Source organism: Aptenodytes patagonicus, chromosome 6 (genome assembly GCF_965638725.1).
Source record: "Aptenodytes patagonicus chromosome 6, bAptPat1.pri.cur, whole genome shotgun sequence".
Lineage (NCBI taxonomy): Eukaryota > Metazoa > Chordata > Aves > Sphenisciformes > Spheniscidae > Aptenodytes > Aptenodytes patagonicus.
In genome coordinates, this window is record NC_134954.1 from 67,818,504 (window position 1) to 67,840,128 (window position 21,625).

At 38.0% G+C, this 21,625-nt stretch overlaps 1 protein-coding gene across 3 annotated transcripts in view; it reads right to left on the reverse strand.

Moving 5' to 3' along the window:
• The window catches only part of NCKAP5 (NCK associated protein 5), a 424,747-nt gene that overhangs the window by 135,056 nt on the left and 268,066 nt on the right, over positions 1-21,625 (reverse strand). For all 3 annotated transcript variants that reach the window (XM_076343066.1, XM_076343065.1, XM_076343064.1), the window contains one exon: positions 9,209-9,358. In XM_076343066.1, coding sequence (XP_076199181.1) covers positions 9,209-9,358 — 150 coding nt within the window. The remainder of the gene's footprint in view (positions 1-9,208; positions 9,359-21,625) is intronic.

Genomic DNA, 21,625 nt, shown 5'->3' on the forward strand with positions numbered 1-21,625 from the left:
AGACTGAAATATCAGATTCCTTTACTGCAACCTAGCAAGGACTCTTTGCAGAACACAGTTAACATTTATTTCAATAGAGAAAATCTGACAGGTTTAATAAAACCTAGACGATTTTCTTTGACTTCTGTGACTTACCTTTTCTTCACTGACTACACCTATTTCTCAGACCTTCTGGCACCAAATCATTATTATTGTAGCCATATTCAGTACTTTGAACTATTAAAAGAGCGTTTGTTATGTCAGCCAAGTAAGTACCACAGAGCCTTCTCTGTGGTACATAACTGTAAGAAAAGAGCCATTGTGCTGGAATTTGGAATATCATAGAAAAAACTGAATTTATAATCTGCAACTACATTTGGTTGTGCTAAAATGAACATTCAATGCTTACCTATGTTCTCCTTATTTTTTTGTAAAAATTCCAGAGCTCAAGATACTATCTTGAGGATCCTATCGTTTACCTATAATTTTCACAACTGCATGCACCATAATTCAGGCAAAAAATCAACATTATAGGTAAACTAAAGGATCTTTTAAACAGTATCCTGTCTAAAGTATTAATGTGAATTAAAAATTGCACATAAGAAGTGTTTCTTCCACCTGGAAGATATTGGATTCACTGCCCTGGAATAGGATATTTTATGTCATTCTACCTTGAGAAGGTACAAATCAGGAACAGCATAAGTTACTCACTCTGTCTTTCCAGTGTGCCTTGTACCTCACTTGAATAGACTGATGTGTGTGATAAGAGCACTGAAATATTTGATGCTAGAAAGCTAGTAACTTTTATTAAAACCTAAACTGACTGCATGAGCAGGCTAAAGGAGAAAAATTCTGATACGCAGCAAAACTCCCTTTATACATGTAGGTGATGGGGTATGACATGATGTCACACTTAAAACAATTAAACGCAGTTTTAAAACTTAACAGAATAGGAACATTAGTTGGAGCATATTCTGTTGAGCACTTCGCTGAATTAGCAAATTTCGACTCGTGGGTATCTCATAGTAGAAAGCAGAGAGTCGATCTGAAAGTTTTTACCGTTTCAACATGTGCCAAAAACTCATGCAGAAGCTCTGCATGTTGTGACCCAAAACATTTAACTTTTGAACCACTGCTGTGGTGCTTCATAGGAGATGCAATTCAATATTCTTTTTTTCCCTAGACTTAGTTAGAAAAGAAAATAATACCATCTGTTACTCAGACTAAAATTCCCAGGGGGCACCATGGTTGATTTTAGAAACTAAGTATTTTAAGCTTTCATTGAACTGAATAGTCAGAAAAATGCAGATATGCATGGCCTCCTCCATGCCTCTTCCACCAGTCATGGGGGCAATGACTTAATGTACAGACTTATTTATATTAAGGCACTCTGCCACTTCAGGAGATGGAACTGTTCGGTGGAACAGTGGATCAGCAGTCCCTCTCTAATGATAGCAGCAAATGGTTACAGCAATGAAAAAGAGAGCAAATCTGAACAGCTCTTCCTACATCTAGTGGGCAGAGCTATTTTCAACATCCCTGTATAAATTCATATACCTACTAGATCATCTCGATTTTTGCATGCCAAAAAAGAAATTGCCATGAATTTTGACTGGCTTAGAAAAAAAAGTGTAGAAGGAGAGAGAAAAAAAGAAAGTCCTTTTAGATCCTCAGTATTTTACATGTCTGCAAGAAGTACATTCTCTTCTCTTAAATACTCATTACATACTAACCGAATTTAACTCTCTGTCCAGAAGAGGTTTCTATTAGTCTTCATCTTCTATATGAAGATATTATTTCTGTTAACATCCCAACTGATAAGATGCATCGACCACTGAAAGCTATTCAGTGTCTGTGCCAGCTACGGAGAATGCAGCTTCATTCACTCGTGGGCAGCATGTAGGATGGATGGAAAAGCCGCAGTGGAAGATGTGAACAGCAGGAGGGCATGAGCTGGCAGGAGGGAGGGTACAAACGTCTGGGAAGGAGGTGCGTTTAAAGACTGCAGCAGGATCGGGTGAGGACAGATGGCAAAGAGGAAAGCACCCCAAAGCACAAAGGCAAGGAGAAACAGGTAGCAGCCATGAGATTTGCTTCTCAAAGACTAGGAACAACTGAGCCACTGAAGACCTACAGTAGAAGAGTTCAAGCACCAACAGATTATAGAATACATTAGGCTTGATAGTACTTGTTTGGTTTTAGTTTAAAATTTACTCAGTTATTGGGAAGCTAAAACAGTTTCCAATACTATTACCAGCAAAGAGCTGAAATAAACTGGGCTGTTTTTGAAACCAGTGATGCAAGTCAATGCTGATTCATTATCAGCCACTGGGTAAGTTTGGAAACAAGACTTTCCCTGCCTCGTTGTCTGATCCCTGGCTACAAAAAGAGAGTTCTTAGGCACAGTTCAGAAAACTAATTATAAAAGTCTCCCACTGAAAAGATTTAAAAGTAAAATAATCCAATAATTAGGATTAAGTAGGTTGGCCTTTGGTGACTGATCAGCATAATGAATCTAGTTATGTGGATGGCCAAAGCACTGAGCTAAGAAGAGGCTTCTGGCTGAATCAGGTTCAATGCATTGGCTGGAACAAGACTGGTTGCTACAAAATATTTAGAACATTGCTACAAAATATTTAAAAGTTTCATGATTTTTCTGTGCATCTACGTAAAGTGTTTCAAATTGCCTAGAAACAAAAATGAAGCAGCTGACTTTCAATAAATGAAAAGTTTTTCCTCACAGTTATTTTCAGAAACTCAGGCTCTTTGCCCCTGCATACTGTATGCTTCTTTCCATGGAAAACAATATAATTATTAATTTTCTTATCATTTTACACTGTAGTACCTGGAAAATGAGGGGGGGCAGGAAGGGAAGGGAAAATAATGTAAGAGCAAAACAAAAACCACCAGCACCCCTCTCAAAATAAAGTTATCTTCTCAATCCACTCAAAGGAAATACATGCCCTTCTCATATTTCTTTTTTATCTTTTTTATAGTTCATTGATATCGTGCCTTTCTTCCTCTGCAGGGTAGTAAAAACATAATATGGGAAATACTTGACATACTTCCTCATTTGTTTAATGGTGATGATACAAGGGAAATTACCCCTCTAATATATTTGAACATTTAGCTTATTATCCTGAGTGAGTTTTTTCCCAAAGCTCAATTTATTAAAACAAAACACATCCTTCTGTGATGAACTGCAAAGGGCAAGAGGGCAAAATTCTATAATTAAAATTAGAGTGGTTTTGTGAGTCTTCCCTAGCAGATACTGCTTCTACTGCAGCTTAGTTTACTGAAACTTTCATTGAGTCTCACTCATCCGCAAGCAATGAGATTTTCACACATGAATTAGGCTTTTCATTTGATAACTTCAAGGTTACAATTTAATGCTACCCCAGTGGCTTGCCATTTGGTGAAAAATGCAAGGTTGTGAGCAGCCTTCAATCATTATTTTTTTAGGCCAATGGAACTCGTGCCCATTGCAGAACTTCTGGGAGGGAAGGGGGACACTCAGCAAACCAGGGGATCCACTTCCTTGTTGATGCTGTTTAGTTTAATTGGAATGTAAATACTGCATTTTTAGCAAGGCATTAGTTGTGCGCCATTGTAGGCTAAGGTGGGCAAATCATCTCTTCTGAAGAGTGGAAACTGCCCCCCCCACCCCCCCCCAAAACTCATTAATTCCCCATAACAAGGTGATGGTACACTGCTCATCTAACAGAGGGGAGTGGAATGGTACCATGTGTGGTCAAATGAGGCATGCACATACAGCCATGAAACAGAACTGGTGCTAGCAAAAATATGATGTCCTATCCTAAACGCAGGCACTACTCATCCCATAACAGATGGACATCTTGTCATAGGACAAGCATAGTGCACCATACGATGCAGTGTACATGCCGACTCCTGCCATACAGATCAACTCACAAGCTTCACAGGAGGGAGCACGCCTGCAGTCTCCTTACGTGATAGACTTCTAGAGATCTCTGGGAGGAAGGGCTGTGGGCTCTTCAGAAATGCAGATAAGAAGTCAATCCTGTGCCTCCCTTCATAGGGGAACCAGCACAGAGAGAGGGTTGGAGATCCTTTTTTCCTGCAGAGTGGATCTAGGATCTATAGTTTAGATGTTCTTTATATGTGGTAACTCAGCATCTAAGAGCTGGATAGACACATCTAGACTCGAAACCTTAATTCCGCCTCTTCTGTAATCTGTTTTCCTCTTTGCTTCCTGTGTAAAACATGTTACCCTACCAGACTAAATGAGGGCATTACGGCCCTCTCCTCTGAGTTGTTTCCAGTTCCACGTCTTTGAGTCTAAGAATACATTCAGACTGAAGAAGCCAGAGGCAACCAGCCAGCTTCCCAAGGTATTTGACCGCATGTCACATTCTAGCTCTTTACCTGTCTACAGATGTGTACCACGGCACAAATAGATGAAATAGACTGTACAGGATGCAGGAAATCTGCAGCTGAGATGGGAACTGAATCCAGTCTTCTTGAGTCTTCATCCAATATCTACTCACACTCCCCTTTCTTTTTGAGGAATTGAGAGGATGTGCAGCGTGTGAAAGGACGTAACATCACAAAGAAAGACTTGTGTATCTTACAGAATCCATTTTTTTAATTGGCAAAGCAGAGGATCATCCAAAACAACCTTCATTAAGTACTCCTTGGTCACATAGTTCGGAGCAATCCCAGTCAGTTTACTTTCTTCATAATCAACCAAAAGCAAATATTTTCTAAGAAAGTTGCACTACTGCAGTTGCAAAGAAGGAAGTCCAGAAGAGCTGAAAGATTTCATACAGTTAGACACAGTTAATTCATACTGAATTATCCTCACTGCATAAATGTCTGTGCAAATGACAGACTTTAATAAGCCTTCAAAGCTGACATAGTATTTATCGCTGATTAAATTTTTAAAATCAAAGTAACTACGGCTTTTACAGACATGTTTAGATTAAGACTGACACTAACTCAGTGTATCAGTTTAATTCACTTGCAATTATGCAGGTGCTCGGGCGGCCTGTATTTCAGTCATAGAATCATAGAATCATAGAATAGTTTGGGTTGGAAGGGACGTCTAAAGGTCATCTAGTCCAACCACCCTGCCGTGGGCAGGGACATCTTCAACTAGATCAGGTGGCTCAGAGCCACCTCCAACCTGACCTGGAATGTTGCCAGGGATGGGGCATCCACCACCTCTCTGGGCAACCTGGGCCAGTGCTTCACCACCCTCAGCGTAAAATAGTTCTTCCTTCTATCTAGTCTAAATCTCCCCCCCTTTAGTTTAAAGCCATTCCCCCTTGTCCTGTCGCAACAGGCCCTGCTAAAAGTCATTTAAGTCTAAATTGTCATTTAAGGCTAAATTGTGGCAGAGAGCCCATAGCTCCATATTGTATAACGAAGCCCTGGGACAGTCTTAAGGCCTTTACAGACACTGTTTTTCAAATCTAGAATATTCTCAAAGCGTTCCTCTGTGCACTGTGACTGTGTAAACTGTTCTTGCTGGAAACAAGAAATAGTATACAATCTTGCAATGAGAGTCCATCTAATACCTAACATACCCAGGAGGGCAAATTAAGGTTTTGTGAAAAATTTCCAACTTAATGCATATGACTTTGGAAATATAACATTATTGTTTGACTGTAATTGTGTATATACCTACATATACATGAAATTGCTGTATGGGGGTTGATGCATGTCCAGAATAAATTATATTTTTTCTACATTTCTGGCTACCATTTAAAAAAAAAAAAATTGCAATCCTTCTGGTGATGAAAGTAGATTAAAAAAATGAAATTCTACCAAGGAGTTGATATGTTATTCACCATACTTCATTAATATTTCATTTTTTGCAGCACTCCAAATGCACAGAGAAGTTATCAGAGATTTTTTTTTTTTTTTTTTGCTTTGTAAGAGTTAGAAGGCATTTGATCATAACTGCTGAAGTAAATTAAGTGGCATTTTAAGAGCAGCCAACTAAAAATGCTGAAGGCATAAAGGAGTTTTGATATCCAGGAAATCACAATTAATTTCAACTACATAAAATAGGATACAAGATGGTATGAACCATTTGTTATTTCTCATCTGTGTCATTTGATTAGAAACGTATGGTATTTATCAGTCAGTAGCGTGGAAATAGAATTTGCTGTAAATGATAAAGGATGTAAAAAGATTATAGGTAAAAGGAGCAATAGGAGAATATGTATATATATTTCTTATCAAAGTATATGATAGCTTTCACTTGAGCTGACTACAAAGACAGCTTATTATACTGATTTGTACTGTTCGGTGAGAAAATTTCTAGGTTAAACAGAAGTTAATAAAACCTAAAAAGTATTACAGAAATTTATTTGGCAATACATTTGACAGCACCCAAGTATAAGAAAAAAAAAAAAAGAAACGTTAAACACAACTTCACTGATATGGAAGCCACTTAAAGAAAGTTTTCTGTGAAAATGAAGCCTCATCCCTTTTTTCAGACTTAGCTGTGATAATTTGCTGGACCATATCCAACAGTCGAAGATGACGACAGTTTTCCTCCCATTGCCAGAAATTCCTGAAGAAAACCACCACTCACCTCATATCTACCATGCCTGTACTCCAGGAAGGGCAGAAGCAATTTATTTCCTGTATGGAGCAGGAACGTTTTTCCCACGTAGATATTCAAAAGAAATGAAACTAAATAATCTATTATATTGTATATGTATATGTATTGTATAGGTACCATTTATCCCTGTGCTGGTGGATAGCTGTTCTCTTTTCAGGACTTCATTCACTGGAAACTTAGCTCGGACTTAGCCGACTTTTTTGTTTTAATGTGACCAGTCAAGAGCAGTTTTTAACCAGAAAATATTTACGTGCTGAGTCTAAACTTTTACATAATAAAAACATTACACCACTTGCTCAAACTTTTCCCTAGATGTACACTGCAATATACATTATATACGTGTATATACATACAGACATACAGTCCCTTATTTCAAGAGAAGCTCACACTAGCAATAGGACAATGAATATAGGTAGGAAGGAAGGGTGGAATAATTCTACAATGCTCTAAAAGACTAGGCTACATCTTGTCATGAGCTACACTTGAGTAACAAACAAACAAATATGAAGAGATATTAAAACATTTCTTAAAAGTGCTGATATTCATGAAATTATATTAATAGGCACTAACGGATTCAGTCCCACGTTTTGACTATTACTTTTACTAGGTTCTGTTTACAGGCAGTCTTCAGATTCTACGCTGCACAGATGGAGGACCAACTTTAGAAAGTACTTTATTAGCCTTGCTGATTTTATTAATTGTGTATGATACAGTAACATCTAATCATGTAAAGTAAGATTAAAGATTCTGACACCCACAGCTCAGGAACTAACAAACAGCAATTTTTTGTTCCTTTCTATATAGACTAATAAAATATTTAGAATAATTACTCTGCAAATAGTAAAGGATTAGAACTGGTAATTGCACATAACTTAAAAAAAGTATGTCTCTCAATTAATAAACCATAGAGCCTTTGACATTACAATTTATATTCTTCAAGAGAAAATCAAGTGCAAGAATATATAACATTAACACACAATTAAGAACACTTTGTTTTAATTATCTTGGGCCACAATTAACGTTGGCCCTGCAGTTCATCTTTCTACTTTGATAGCTCCTTAGACTATTTATGTAGATTAATTCTTGAAGTATTGGCATTTCCTGTTACGTGTTTTTGAACAAGCCACTGCACAAGACTGACATTAGTGAAGAGGCCTATTCACTGACCTTCCAGAACTAGATTCTGTCTGTCCATAATGTTACGTTATGTATCTGGGCAATTTGCCACAACTGATAAAGGTTGTGACATTATTGAACAACTTCCTATCAACTGAGGACATAAAGAACTGCAACTGTCATGCAGACTGATTAAGAACAAGGCGAAGCAAACACAAATCATGCATATTTGGAAATAAAAGACCACAAGGAACCTACAGTCATTCTCTATCGACAGATAAAGCAAGACTATAGTAAACTGTACATTTATCAGTTTTATGGGCCTTAAAAATTTAGTATCATGTGTTTTTGTCCCAGGGCAAAAATAGAGTTAATTAATATTAAATGTGCTTATTTTATAAACAGCCTAAAATTTTAAAGGAAAGAAAAATTGCAGAGACTGCCTATACCATTCAGATTTCAGATTCTGTATTTAGATCCAAACATGATTATAACTGTTCACGTTTTACTTTTAACAAAGTCCTCAAGAATAAAAATCCAGAGTTTTAATTTGATCAGAGTACAACTCAAAATAAAAATTATGATGCAAAAGAGCCTTCACACTTAACCAAAAATGTATAGGCCCAGTGATGAAGTCTTTGTTTACTGAGACCCTGCATAGGCAAAATGCCACTAAGATCGTTCTAAGGCATTCATTTATCCATACATATAACACTACATAGATACTTGAACAGAAGAAAATGGAGGAAACACTTGATAAATTAAAAATATGCCTTTGTACTAGTTCAAAATTATATTTAAATATGCACAGTCTTATTTTTTTTTATACCCATTGAAACCCACGCTTCTATCAAGGAGCACAAAATAAGTTCATATATATAGTGGTTACAGTCTTACCTGCACCTTGTCCATGGTTGCCTAACAAAACTTTAAAACTTTTCCTCTAGTTAGGAATTACCACAAGGTGCACTATTTTGCACATCCTAATTTTCCAGAAATGCACTCAAAATGTAGATTGTGCAGTTCTCCATGTGGTCTACAAGGAAACAGATTTTCCACAATCTAACAGAAAAAAGACCTGAGCTGAGTCTTCAAGCAAGCAGTCTAGCAATTAAAAGTTGAGCAATAAACTACAATGAAGCAACACTGATTTTATGACAGTTGTTAAACCACCTATATTAGTCTTACAATATTAATAATTGAAACAAAACCAGTAAAAACCATTTTTCTTATTAAATGGTCTCAACTGAATTAAAGTAATGTATGAAGTTTTTTTTAAAGGTATCTGATGCTCAACATTAGAGAGGGATCCTTTCAGTGGTTCTAAGACTAAGCTTCTTGTTCATCCTTGGTAAATGAATCATAAAAAAATACCCCATAACACGAGTACAGGTGAACTGTGAAAGGTTAGATATATACTACAGGGTGATTCAGTGCCAATAAATGAATGAGGCAGGGGGAAGGGTGGTCTTCTATGTGTAAAACCGTTGTACTTCTTACCTCCAGAGCTTTCAAACGCTCCAATAGCAATTTTGTCTTTTCTTTTTCCTCTTCAGTGCTGCTGCTTTCACTTCTTGAATCTTCATCTGCTGGCGTGTTAATTTTTTCCATGCCGTCTTTACATTTCTTACTGTCTTCTGACAGCTTTTCCTGAAATGATTTTTTAAAATGTCATTACTCACAGGTGAAAATGAAGTTAACTATGCAAATATCTTCAAATCTCCCTTGTATATGAATGAAAAAAAGACAGAGCAAGTTGCTAGTTACGTGATTACAGTACTAAATAAGTGGAGTCATGAAGGGTCTATGAAACCCACTGCTATGTCAAGTCTGCAAAAGTATATGCAGAACTTAACTGCTACTTAAGATTTTTAAAAAGTGGAACTCATCATCTTTTTAATAAAATAACTTGTGTTTTCCTCTTTAAAAGTTGCAATGAAAATTGAGCATACCAGCTTTCAATGGAAGCATTTTGCCACTGAGATATAAAGCAGTTTATTGAGGAAAAGCTAACATATGTTCATGCCTAATGTATTTCACCTTTCTTCATCTAGAGCTAATATTTGAATTACTAAATAATGGGCTGAGAACCAAGCTACCACCTGAATACTGATTTAAGATCCACACTAATATATAACTGGAGAGAATCAAACTGACAGCAAAATTTTCGGAAGTGCCCCAGTCTATTACAAGTCAGTCAGATTGGGTTATTATTAGCTGCTGCTGCTGAGTGGACTATGGCTGCTGAGTTTTACAAGAGGTCTATAAAAATCGTAGGATTGAACAGTGAATCCTAGTAACTCCATTAATTATGTGTCCAAGTTCCGTGTTGAGAGAGAAAATGAGATAGAGCAAGCAAAACATCGAGGCTACAAGCAGACAATGTAAAATATTGCCCAAAACGACAAGGCAAGCATAAGTGGAAAAAAGAACTACACAGATGTATGGAGTGAATTATCATCTGAGTGCAACACAAAGTGGACAGTCTCTACCTTGTAAACCACGTTCTCTAACTATACAAGCAGATAGTGTGGCAACTAATGAGAAGATTAAGAATGGAAAATGTGAGGTAAATCAACATTAAATAATGGTTGTCAACACAAATCTAGAGAAGTCCTTTAATGAGCATTTAGTTTTCTTTGTGTGCCTTTTTGATAATTCTTATATACAAAGGCACAAACTTTCATGATCTTTGGGTTAGTCTATAAGTGAGATGTATTTCCCATAACTACTACAGAACACAAACTCTGTCTAAGCATAAAAATATGTATTTTCATGAAGACCTGATTCAGCTTAAATAACTGTGCAAATATAACTCTTCAAGAGTTCACAGCAAGACATTATCTTAATTAAAACCCATAAACACAACTGAATTAAAAATCAGCACTGTGAATCACATTTCTAACAATGTCTTTTTTAAATATTAACTAGCTTAGAAATTGACTATTACTATGTTAAAACTTTAATGAAGAATCAATTTTATAAGCTATGGGCTTAATCACTGAATACTCTTAGACAAACCATGAGGCACAGATCTCCTTCTGAGCCTCAAAACACAAACGTCAAAGAGCCAATCCATCAGGTTTCCAGCATTAGTGCTATCTTGATCACAAAGGAACCATAAATACTTTTTTTTTTTTCCTTGCTTGCTACTCACTGGTGCAACAATCAAGCATCTGTAAAAGAGCCATTAAACCATTTTCCCTTCAAGTTGCCCTGATGAGTGCATTGACATAAAACACTTTGATGAACTCGGGGAAAAAAAATTGACAAAGGTATCCTCAGCATAAGAAAGACATGGACCTGTTGGAGCGGGTCCAGAGGAGGGCCACGAAAATGATCAGGGGGATGGAACACCTCTCCTCTGAAGAAAGGCTGAGAGAGTTGGGGTTGTTCAGCCTAGAGAAGAGAAGGCTTTGGGGAGACCTTCTTGCAGCCTATCAGTACTTAAAGGGGACTTCTAAAACAGATGGCGGCAAACTTTTTAGCAGGGCCTGTTGCGACAGGCCAAGGGGGAATGGCTTTAAACTGAAGGCGGGTAGATTTAGACTAGATATAAGGAAGACATTTTTTACACTGAGGGTGGTGAAACACTGGCCCAGGTTGCCCAGAAAGGTGGTGGATGCCCCATCCCTGGCAACATTCCAGGTCAGGTTGGAGGTGGCTCTGAGCCACCTGATCTAGTTGAAGATGTCCCTGCCCACGGCAGGGTGGTTGGACTAGATGACCTTTAGACGTCCCTTCCAACCCAAACTATTCTATGATCCTATTCTATGATCTCTCTGATGTAATTCAAACACAAACAATCATTTTTAGGAGAGAATGTGACATGAATTAGATGTGGCTAACAATGGAAGAAAATATAAACATCTGTACAGGGACAACTTTCCTGCTCAAACTAGAGGGCAGCAATTTCAAAGGACAGGTAGAAGAAAGCATAGGTTATGACATTTCATCACAGAAAGGGGAGTAATGCAACGTCTCACAGAGTAAATCACAGTCACCTAAAGAAGTAACCCATTTATCTTCTAATTACAAAATTGGATAAACTTCACACACTTGTGGCATAATCAAGAATACACATCCTGTTTTACTATGACGTGCACTAGAATACCTCTAGATACTTACTACTGTTACCCCTGCTTGAGTGTTTAAGTACAGGTCACATATTTTCAAAACTAGTTTATTACTGAGTAATAAAAAATGAGTTTCAGTGTTTCAGGCATGGGCTAAAAAGGTCCCTGATGTGTCACCTACCTGGAAAAGCTGCAGAATAGAGGAAAAAATTACTAACCTTAGAAATTGTGCTTAGGCATGCAATTTGCTGAGGGCGCTGTCCCATCACTTTAACCAGTCCTATCTGGGTGACATATAGAAAGGGTAGAGTGGAAAATCCACACTCAAGAAAGCAAAGAAAACAGGTGCTTCTTAAACACCCTTTGTGCTTAAAGTCAAGTCAAGTAAGAGGGAGGATGACAAAGGCTTTTGGAACAACAGAATCTGCTTAAGAATGAAAAATCTGCTAATACCAAAGGCAGCTGCCTGCTGGGGGGAGGCAGGAAGGAGCAGAGAGAGAGAGTTGCAAGAGGAAATGCGTATCATCTCCTGCATGATGTTGATCAAATCCTACAGAAAGCTCTGGAGTGAGCATGCTGAAGGTAGCAAACAATGGCGTAGAGCAGCTTATTCCTTTTTTTCCCTAGATTCCTATACTTCTTGTGTTACCTCGACTAAAGACTGTATTTTGAATCTTCTAAAAGTCTCTGTTGTATGCCTCACGTATTGCAGAATTAAAGGCAGGCTGGGTTTTTAAGCTGAATAGCAAAATACTCTCCAGGTCAGAAGTCCAGCAAAGGCAGAGTAAGTGCTACCCTGCTGATCAATGCGGTTTCATTTCTACAAAAAGGTAACAGATGGAAATGGTGCTCTGGAAGTAAGCTGGAGAGGTAAAAAAAAAAAAAAAAAAGGTAAAAAAAGGCAAAAGAAGCAACAACCCAGCTCTTGGTGTCCCCAGCCCAGTAAGAGTTTAAGACACATGCCTGAACCATGAGAGGATACAAACACAGCAGCCTGATGATAATTCTACAGTAAAGGCTCATCTACATCTCTAATGCTCTGTGCCAACAAAGAGACAATAAAAATATTAAGTATTCAAATTTTAGTAAAAGGAAACGAGGATTATGCTGCTCGCTGTAGACTTGTTCCCACGGAAATTAATGAGAAACTTACAATCAAGTCCCACATTGCGGAAGCTTCTCAAGCTGGTTTAAACTGTCATTGCTTTTCTGAAACCAACAGTATTTTGCAAATCTAAAATGACAGCCTGCCCTGACCATTATTTCTAAGTATTCAGTTTGTTCTATAAATCAAACAAATAGTACACTGACAATGAACCCTTTGATCAAACACTATAGGCCCTATAGCCAATAGAAAACAACAGATGAAAACAGACCCTGCAGTCTGGAAATGGCAAGCTTTCTAGAATCAATGAGAAGATATAAATCACTGAAGACATTGATCTATGAAGCTGTAGAATGCAGCGACCTGACTGAGACTTATCAGAAAGCTGGTTTTCAGTTAGATGAAGTAGGAAGGAGCAGTATAATACTCCCTCTTTCCACTAATAAGTAAAGGTAAGAACAATAAATTAAGAAAGCAGGAAATCCACCTGGAATTCCAAATGACAATTTACTGGAATTTGTAGAATATAAAGAAATATGTAGAATATAAAGCCAGTCTTCTCCCTTCCACCCACCTTTCAGAATACTGAACAAGAAAGTGTTTTCACTGTTTATAAACAAAAGGAGTAACTATAGTGATAGAAAAGATCATATGGAAGCTTTCAAAAGATAAGAGACCAAACTGCCTATTTCAGAAATTACCTCCTCCTTCATCCCAAGAAAGGCAAAAGGCTGACCCTCTGGACACAGCATTAGTCATTGGGATGCCTTTCCTCTAAGATTCGTCACCTTTTCAAGGAACAGACAAGTGTCAAAGGGACGCTTAGCCAGCTATTTCTTATCTACTATTATTTCACAAATTATTGTAGTTTTATTGGTAGTACCATCACTTGTCTGTTCTTTGCCCTTTCTTCTTTCTTAAGATGCTTTCTAAGAGTTACACTACATGCACAAAGAAAAAAAAAAATGGAAAAAATGAACTCACTTTAAAATATTTAAATTTGTAACTATGAAATTTCAAACCAAGAAGACTACATGTCAGATGACACAAAGAAAAAAAAAGGCAGCTAGCAAAAATCTCTTCTAGATTTTCTTTTTTACAGTGAAAACCACGATTAGGCACTAATTGGAATAAGGGCTCTTCTCTGGTAGTAACAACAAATACATGATATATAATGATCAGGTAACTCATGTTCCAATTTTTCTTAATTTGAGTTTTTACAAGGCAGGAACTACCTACCCAAGCAAGAAGCCTTTACGAAAATAGAAATCATTAACACCATTAGCAAGCAGACGGGCTTCCACGGGAGGAGGCCGAACAGAACCAGCAGCAGCACAGCACCTGTCACAGCTCTCAGCAACAGGAAATGCAAAGTCCTGCACCGGGGGAGGAACAACCCCGTGCACCAGTAGAGGCTGGGAGCCAACTGCATCGGAAGGTATCTACCTGGTGCAGGGAAGAAAGAAGATGGAGCCAGACTCTTCTTGGAAGTGGCATGATGAAAAGACCAGACACAACGGACACAGCTTGGAACATGAGAAATTGCAATTAGATATTAGGAAAACCTTTTTTCTCCCCCTCTGGTAAGGGTGGTCATATGGTCACTGGAACAGGTTACCCAGGGAGGTTCCCGAATCACAGAGGTACTGCGAAGTTGACTGGACAAGTGGCTATAATAATACAAGATAGCATAATCTAATCCTGATGTAACTGGATCTGGACTCTACAGTACTGATTATAAACTGCAATCTTTCACAAGGATATGTGACAAAATTCTGCTTGAACCTAACAAGAATTAAAAAAAGATCAAGAACTTTGAAATGCTGATTTTCCCAATGAGCGTTGGATGAGATGAATTGCTTGTCTGGAAACTGATAAGTAATAATTAGAGATGACATCTTTGCTTATAGAAACTAAAGATCATTTTCATGTGATAAACACAAGTCCTCCAGAGAAGTGAAGTGTTTGAGATGCAATGTGGTAAAGATCCCTCAGATAGAAACAATCTCTATTTCAATTTTGGCTGTCAGACTGTGATGCCTGAGTGGGTTGTTTTTTTCTGAATTCCTTTTAATTCTTCAGCTTCTGAAATTTATTAGAGACAATGGTTTTATAATGGTTACAAATTCAAATTCTTCTGAGAGTCATGCCTGCAATTTTCCAAAACCACACTTTAACCACACGTTTAACCCAAGAATAAAATATATGTAGGATATATAATTAAATAGTGCTTATGATTGCTCATAACCACTTATTTGAGAAAAAAACTCAAAATGATTCACAATGTAGTTATTAACAGATCGTATACAGAGGCAATGGTAACAGGTATCCAAGAATCCAATCAATACTGAACCCAAGCTAAGTGGCTAACTCAGCATCTCAAAACATTTAGCACTTTCCATGGTGTCTCAGGAGCTTCCACAGGACTTTCTAAAGAAGATATTTACTAAACAGTTATCTTAAATTTCAGTGACTGAATTTGGTGATCCAGGTACACTACACTACACTTCTAACACTCTTTCTTGCTATAATAAAGGCAGACTCTTAACCTCCAAACCCAAACTGCAATTTACAAATCCATATACAGAATTGTTTATGTAATAATGAATTGTGAATGGTTTTTTCTTGCAAGGCCATTCTATAGTCTTGATGTATTCTTCGATGATGTACTTCCACTGTTATTTCCACTGCAGACCTCCTAGTGTTCAGCACTACTCTTCACTGCGAGTGAGCGATACAAAATGAGAATTTTCAGACTGTTGATGTAGATAAAAACTGTAGATGAGGGTTTCTTTGTACTTTCACGAAAAAAACAGCCCCAAGCTATGCACAAGTAGCTCAGTCTGACTGCACAAGCTGAAAAAAGGCAGCAATTGCTCCAAAGACTGCTGACTTATAATTCCAGCAAGGTTAAAACTGTTTTCCAGTAGCACCTTGCTCCCCTTTCTCCCCCCACCATGACCTTTTTTCCCTTAATCATAATTAACACTTGTTTACTGTGGCTCAATCCCTCTTAAATATGCCCTTTGAAATTTTGCAGTATCTTCTGATATGCTTTATAACCTATTTCATCTGGTGAAACCTGAGATGTATAAAAGACACTTGCATGTTAAGGCAGAGCAATGTGAAGTAAGACTGATGAATTCACAAAGTGTTTCCTGCAAGATGCTTGGTACAGGAGTAGTCACTGATACCACTGTGACCTGAATATGTCTATTCCATCTGCAACTTCTTTTTTTAAATTTTCTTTATTTGCTAATGGGAATCCCATTAAACACCAGGACCCAGGTCTGAAAAAAACCCGTAACTGAACAAACAAGTCAGAATGCAAAAAAAAATTACACGCAACTAGACAGTGCAATCTAAATGATCTCTGATTATAAGGCTACAAATATGACTTCTGGTTTTATCTTGCTTACTTCTACCTATGTATTCAGCTGTTTTCTCTTGCTTTATTTTGTGCCAGTGGAAGGATGGACTAAAATATAGCTTTGCTTTAGAAAGCACATCAGCAAGTGTAATAGTAATATATTTTTGTTTAGCTAACAGCTTTTGTTCAGAACAAGCTGACCAAAATTGAAGGAAAAGAAAGGAATGCACATATATATCACAAAATTTTACAGAAACATCCCAAATTGTTCACAGTTTAACATTACCATTGTCAGGAAAAACATATAAAATTGTTCTTTTTCATCTCTGGATTTCACTTACAAAGTGAACAGAGTGAGCAGTAACATTCCCTAGATTAAATACATGTGATGGATAAGAGAACAAAGTACTTTCTTTATGTTTCTGATATGAGCCTCCTACCACTCGCATATCAATCTAAATGTACTACATATTATTCTTCACTCAAAACACTTCTCACTAGTATAAGCTATCGCCCCTATTGAACAGTTCTGCAGTAACATTAATAAATTTCCTGATGATGCTTTTATTGGCTGTTCCATGCATCAGAAACATCTATTTCTTTTGAAAACGTTCGGATCAAAAAGACTGTAAAAGAAGCAAACCTTCACAGTGAAGTTCACTATTAAGTGTACTTATTAGATCAGTAAGAGTAGATGAGTTTTTTCTCTTCAGGTCCCCAGCTGAACATCACTCCAGGGTGTCAAAGTGAACTACGCTAACCTTGCGACCAAATATTGCTGTTGACACCATCCTGTCTTTAGTGAATGGATATTCACATTATCAACAGCACCCTCACCCCTGGCACTTTGTCTGTCAGAAGTGAAATCAAAGACTGACCATTCCAGAAGTGACTCCTCCAAGCGAGGTTTCAGGCATGGCGGTGGCAGGGCAGCGTGGCAGTAGCTCACCATGCTTTTTGTTCTATTGCTTTTTCAAAATAGAAGACTTCAGCTACGCTGAATAGCAAAGTTATCAGCAGAAAAAAGAATTGTTCTAGAAGCTAAGCTGTTCCTTCTTCATATGTGTATATAGGATATTATGAGAAGAATATGCAGTGTGATTTTTCATGCAGATATTCTCTTATAAATTGGTTCATTATAGTACATACTTAAAGTAAACACCTTTCCTCCCAGGAAACCTTTATGCAGCATTTAAACTTTCCTGAAGGAGTTTATAAGTATTAAAGTAACTACACTTGACTAAAATGACAGTATTAAAATATCTACCTTTGACTGAAGTACAAACAAGCCAAACTCTTCTAAAAATTAAATTCAGTAAATTTTATGTAACAGCAATTAAGGCAATAGAATTAATCTGGATTTAAATTGCTAGAAATAAGCCAATTTTTCTTCCCTTTGCAGCCCTTCACTTTTTTTTTTTTTTTAATAATGTCTTTTCACTACTTGGATGAAGGCCAAATTACTCTTTTTAATGAAATGAAAAACTTTGAGTGCAATTTTTTTTTTTCCCCACCAGAAAGTCTCCTAAGTACTTAAACATTTTGATCCAGTTTTGCATAGATGGTTTCTTTAGGGAATACCACAAAGAAGCTCTAAAGGACATACCTGAAGATGAGTATTAACTAGTATTTTGGAATGACAGCAATATATTAACTGACTAGTTCTCACCATAAGCATGATTGCAGAAGCTAACCTAAGAAGTTACCTGTGGGATTAGGACAAAAAAATTAGTATATTATTACATAACCAGGTAATTTTTTGCAAATGCCAGGGAATAGTTGGTTTGTCTCACTATCTTGTCATGAAAACTTCTGAAAGAATCTCAGAATGCATCTTCACACAAAAATAAAATGTAGGAACAATCATTCTGGATCAGATCAAAACTTCAAATTTTCAAATATGTTATTGTAGTCTAGATTAAGTGTTTTTAACTGAAATTAAAAATACGTTTCTTGATCAGCAGTGCACATTCTTTCCAAAATAAATATACTAGTGTACTGGTAAGTGCGTTCTTCTGTTAAAATAATTTTCAGAGAGAGAATGTTTGTGAATACAGCATAATCTCCTTTTTTTTTCCTCAGGAAAAAAAAGTGTACAATATCTTTTATGGAGATGTGGAAATAGGGAGAGAGCAAGTGACTTGGCTATATATAAGACCCAACCTTGGAATACCAAGGAATACAAACTGTTTTTTCAACTTTTCTGTCCAAACACTTCTGTCACAAGACAGCTGATTGCAGAAAATGGTCTCTATTTATTATTTCTTATTCATTATCCTCACTCATAAAACGCAAAGGATTAGATACATAAAAATGCTTCTTATTTACTTGCCAGACCCTCTTGCCCAACCAGAACCTCTTCAATACGAGCCCAGGATGGGCAGTGCTGTGACAGCTCAACAAAGCACATCTGGATCCTGACAGGGATCTGGATAGGCTGCAAGATAGCTAAGACCCCCTTATTAAAATCTTCTTTTGGTCAAGAGCCAGGAGTCACACCACCGACCTGGGAGCTCTAAAAGCAGTTGCCAGATGGGAGATGACAACAACTCCCTGGGGATCCCGTTGCTCTGCTGAGAAACAGAGCAGTGCTGGAAGTGGTGCTGGGTCCCACAGCAAGCGTGCCGCAGCAGCCCCGCAGGCTTGCTTTCTCACACAGCCAAAGTGTGGGCTGCCCTCAGCCTGCGTGCCAGCACAGCCCTGCTGCTGGTAGCCCTGGTTTGACCTGCGTGAGGAACACGTGCAGATAAAGAGCAACAAGTTGGCCTTCACATACAAAGATACCGGCATCTTTCCAAGCAGCAGATAGATTATCTTAAAACTGCTATTTGCTATAAACTCCAGGAGGTTATTCCAGTCTCTTAGGACTACCAAGCAGAGGCATGTTAGAGCCATACTCTTTTCTCTCAAATACATCCCCTGAATTAGAAAAAAGGCAACCAGAAGAACAAGGTTCTTAAGGGCAAGATTAAGGCTGCAGACAACCTGCTGTGCATAAATAGGAAGTCCCTGCATGCATTAGGATGACCTGTGTCAGTCAGGCTGTGAATCACATCATCATCTTGCTTTCCAAAGAGTGTCTCTGACTTTCCATTATGCCTGTTTCATATGTATAGGGTTCAGACAATGCATATGGGCTGATTTTTGTGGATTCATTCCAGAAGTAAGAACTAGAAGAAAGATATAGCAAAAGATAGACACATTATGTTGTAGAGGAAAATCTAAATGTAGAATTACAATCAGTATAATACATAATAGTATCATCAAATCAGTCACTCTTCACCTCTTGTTACTGTAGATATATAGAGGATTCTGGGAAGGAAAGAACAGCTTGTTTTCTGAGAAACAGGCACACAAATGGCACATTTCACTTATGAGACTTCGCTGTGTTAAACATAACTCCATTGCTTTGTTACTGTATTACAAACAATCAAAAAGGGAAAACTATTTGCACATAATGTTCCTTGCAACAAAACTGTAATTTTTAACAGTGTCTGAGGAGCACCATCACTCTCCTTTGGGAGCAAGAATACAACCTCAATTTAGTTAAATATGGGAACAAATATTTATCAGGATCTTTGCACAGTGGTGGAAAACTACCAGAAGAAAAGCCATAAGGAATTAGTTGTTACCGAGCTAGCCCTGGATTTCTTTGTATGGAAAAGCAGTCCAACAGCAAATGCTTATGTCCTTGACAGCCCAGGATTTCCGGTGGAGCTCCCAAAAGTGCAGGTGGCTCCTCTTCTGTCCTTCTCTGGGAGACAGAAAACTGCTAAGCTTTGCCTAGTAATAGTCTCCTTAGTAGCTTAGGAGGCCTGGTTGATGCAGTCTCCTGTGTGCACTTCCACTCCAGAGATAAAAGTTTAATTTTAAGCATATATTTCCTCTTTCTGCAATAGAAGTTAGCATTAAAAATCCTTTGTGGATTTCAGCTAGGGAATTCAACTAGTACCTTTTTTTCAATTCATGGCCATGCCCCATCTATAAAATGTTACATATCAACGGCCTGAACATAAAGTGTGTATAATTTTGTGTTAAGATAAAATTATATTGCCAATAGATACAGTTTTTCTTCTCATGAAAGAGCTGTTGACACCAATGGCTGTGCAAATTAGAAGTGACAGTCACAACAACTGTTCCACATTTGAGTCTCACAAAGCATGCAGACAAAAAATTGGGTTGATCTGGCCAACAATGCCACGAAATGTGCCTGTATCACTTATGTAGTCACACCTCTCTGACACCTGCTTCAGAAAGCAATTGGCAAAACACTCCAGACTTCATGACTAAGAGCTAGAAGTCTTGTAGGACTGCAATTATTTTATCTTTGTATTGAAGTTACCAGCCTTTACAGATAAATCTTCTTTCTTAGTTTTGGATAAGACAGGCACATGTACACATATTTATATCCAGCAAGAGGGCAGAAAATGGAACTGAACTTTCTTATGTTCAAAGCCACTCCTCCTGTGAAGCTGCAGTGTGAGTTAATGATTGCAATGGCGGTGACGCCCTGCAAATGGGACAGATGTGGAGCTGTGTGCCATTGTTCTCATGGTGCACACTAAAGCCTGAGAAATCTCTTCTGAAGTCATCACTTCTCAAAATCATGTCATCCCTCCAGAATGAGAAAACCCAGCCAGCTCTGACTCGGCAAGAAGAGCCCATCAAAATGCTTAGGCTGCAATTGCTCAAACTGTTTGCCACCGCTTTGATGTCAGTGTAGTCAGACGGGTGCCGAAATGAGCAGTGAAGCAAAAATGAGACAGGACACATAATACTTTCAGAAAGAAATGGAAGGAATCAAGCTGTTCTTCTCCATTGCACCCAGGGCCAAAGAAACCTGAAAAAGTGCCCTACTATTAAGGCTACCTGTAATCCCCATTGAGTCTTTGAGCCAGACTTCTCTTGGTGGAAACTCAACAGCACTGACCTCAGCACAGGGATCGTTCTCCTTGACAAACTCCCTACTCTGTTACTCATATCTTTCTCCTCTTGGATTTGTATAGTCAATCTCTGAAGACCTGCACTGTCCACCATAATGAAAATCCCTTCTGCTAAAAAGCAGTCTAGACCATGTCAGCTGGTGAACAAGCGGTCAGAGGCACTCTGCACTAGCACAGAGGTTGAGGGATGACTGGGCCCGTGACATTAGGTGGGGTGAGTTTCAGGCTGTCTAAAACCCAGGATTTCAGTTCCTGCTGATCAAAAGAACACGCCTGGTCCCCACAGCAGTATTTGTTTGGAGTGTAAATCTCAAAGAAGCACAGTGGGGTTCTGAAAAGGTTACAACCCCTGCAGCCATAAGGTTTTATTTCCTTAAGTTTTTCATACAAATTCATGCATCAAAATCCCCAAATTCCCAACAG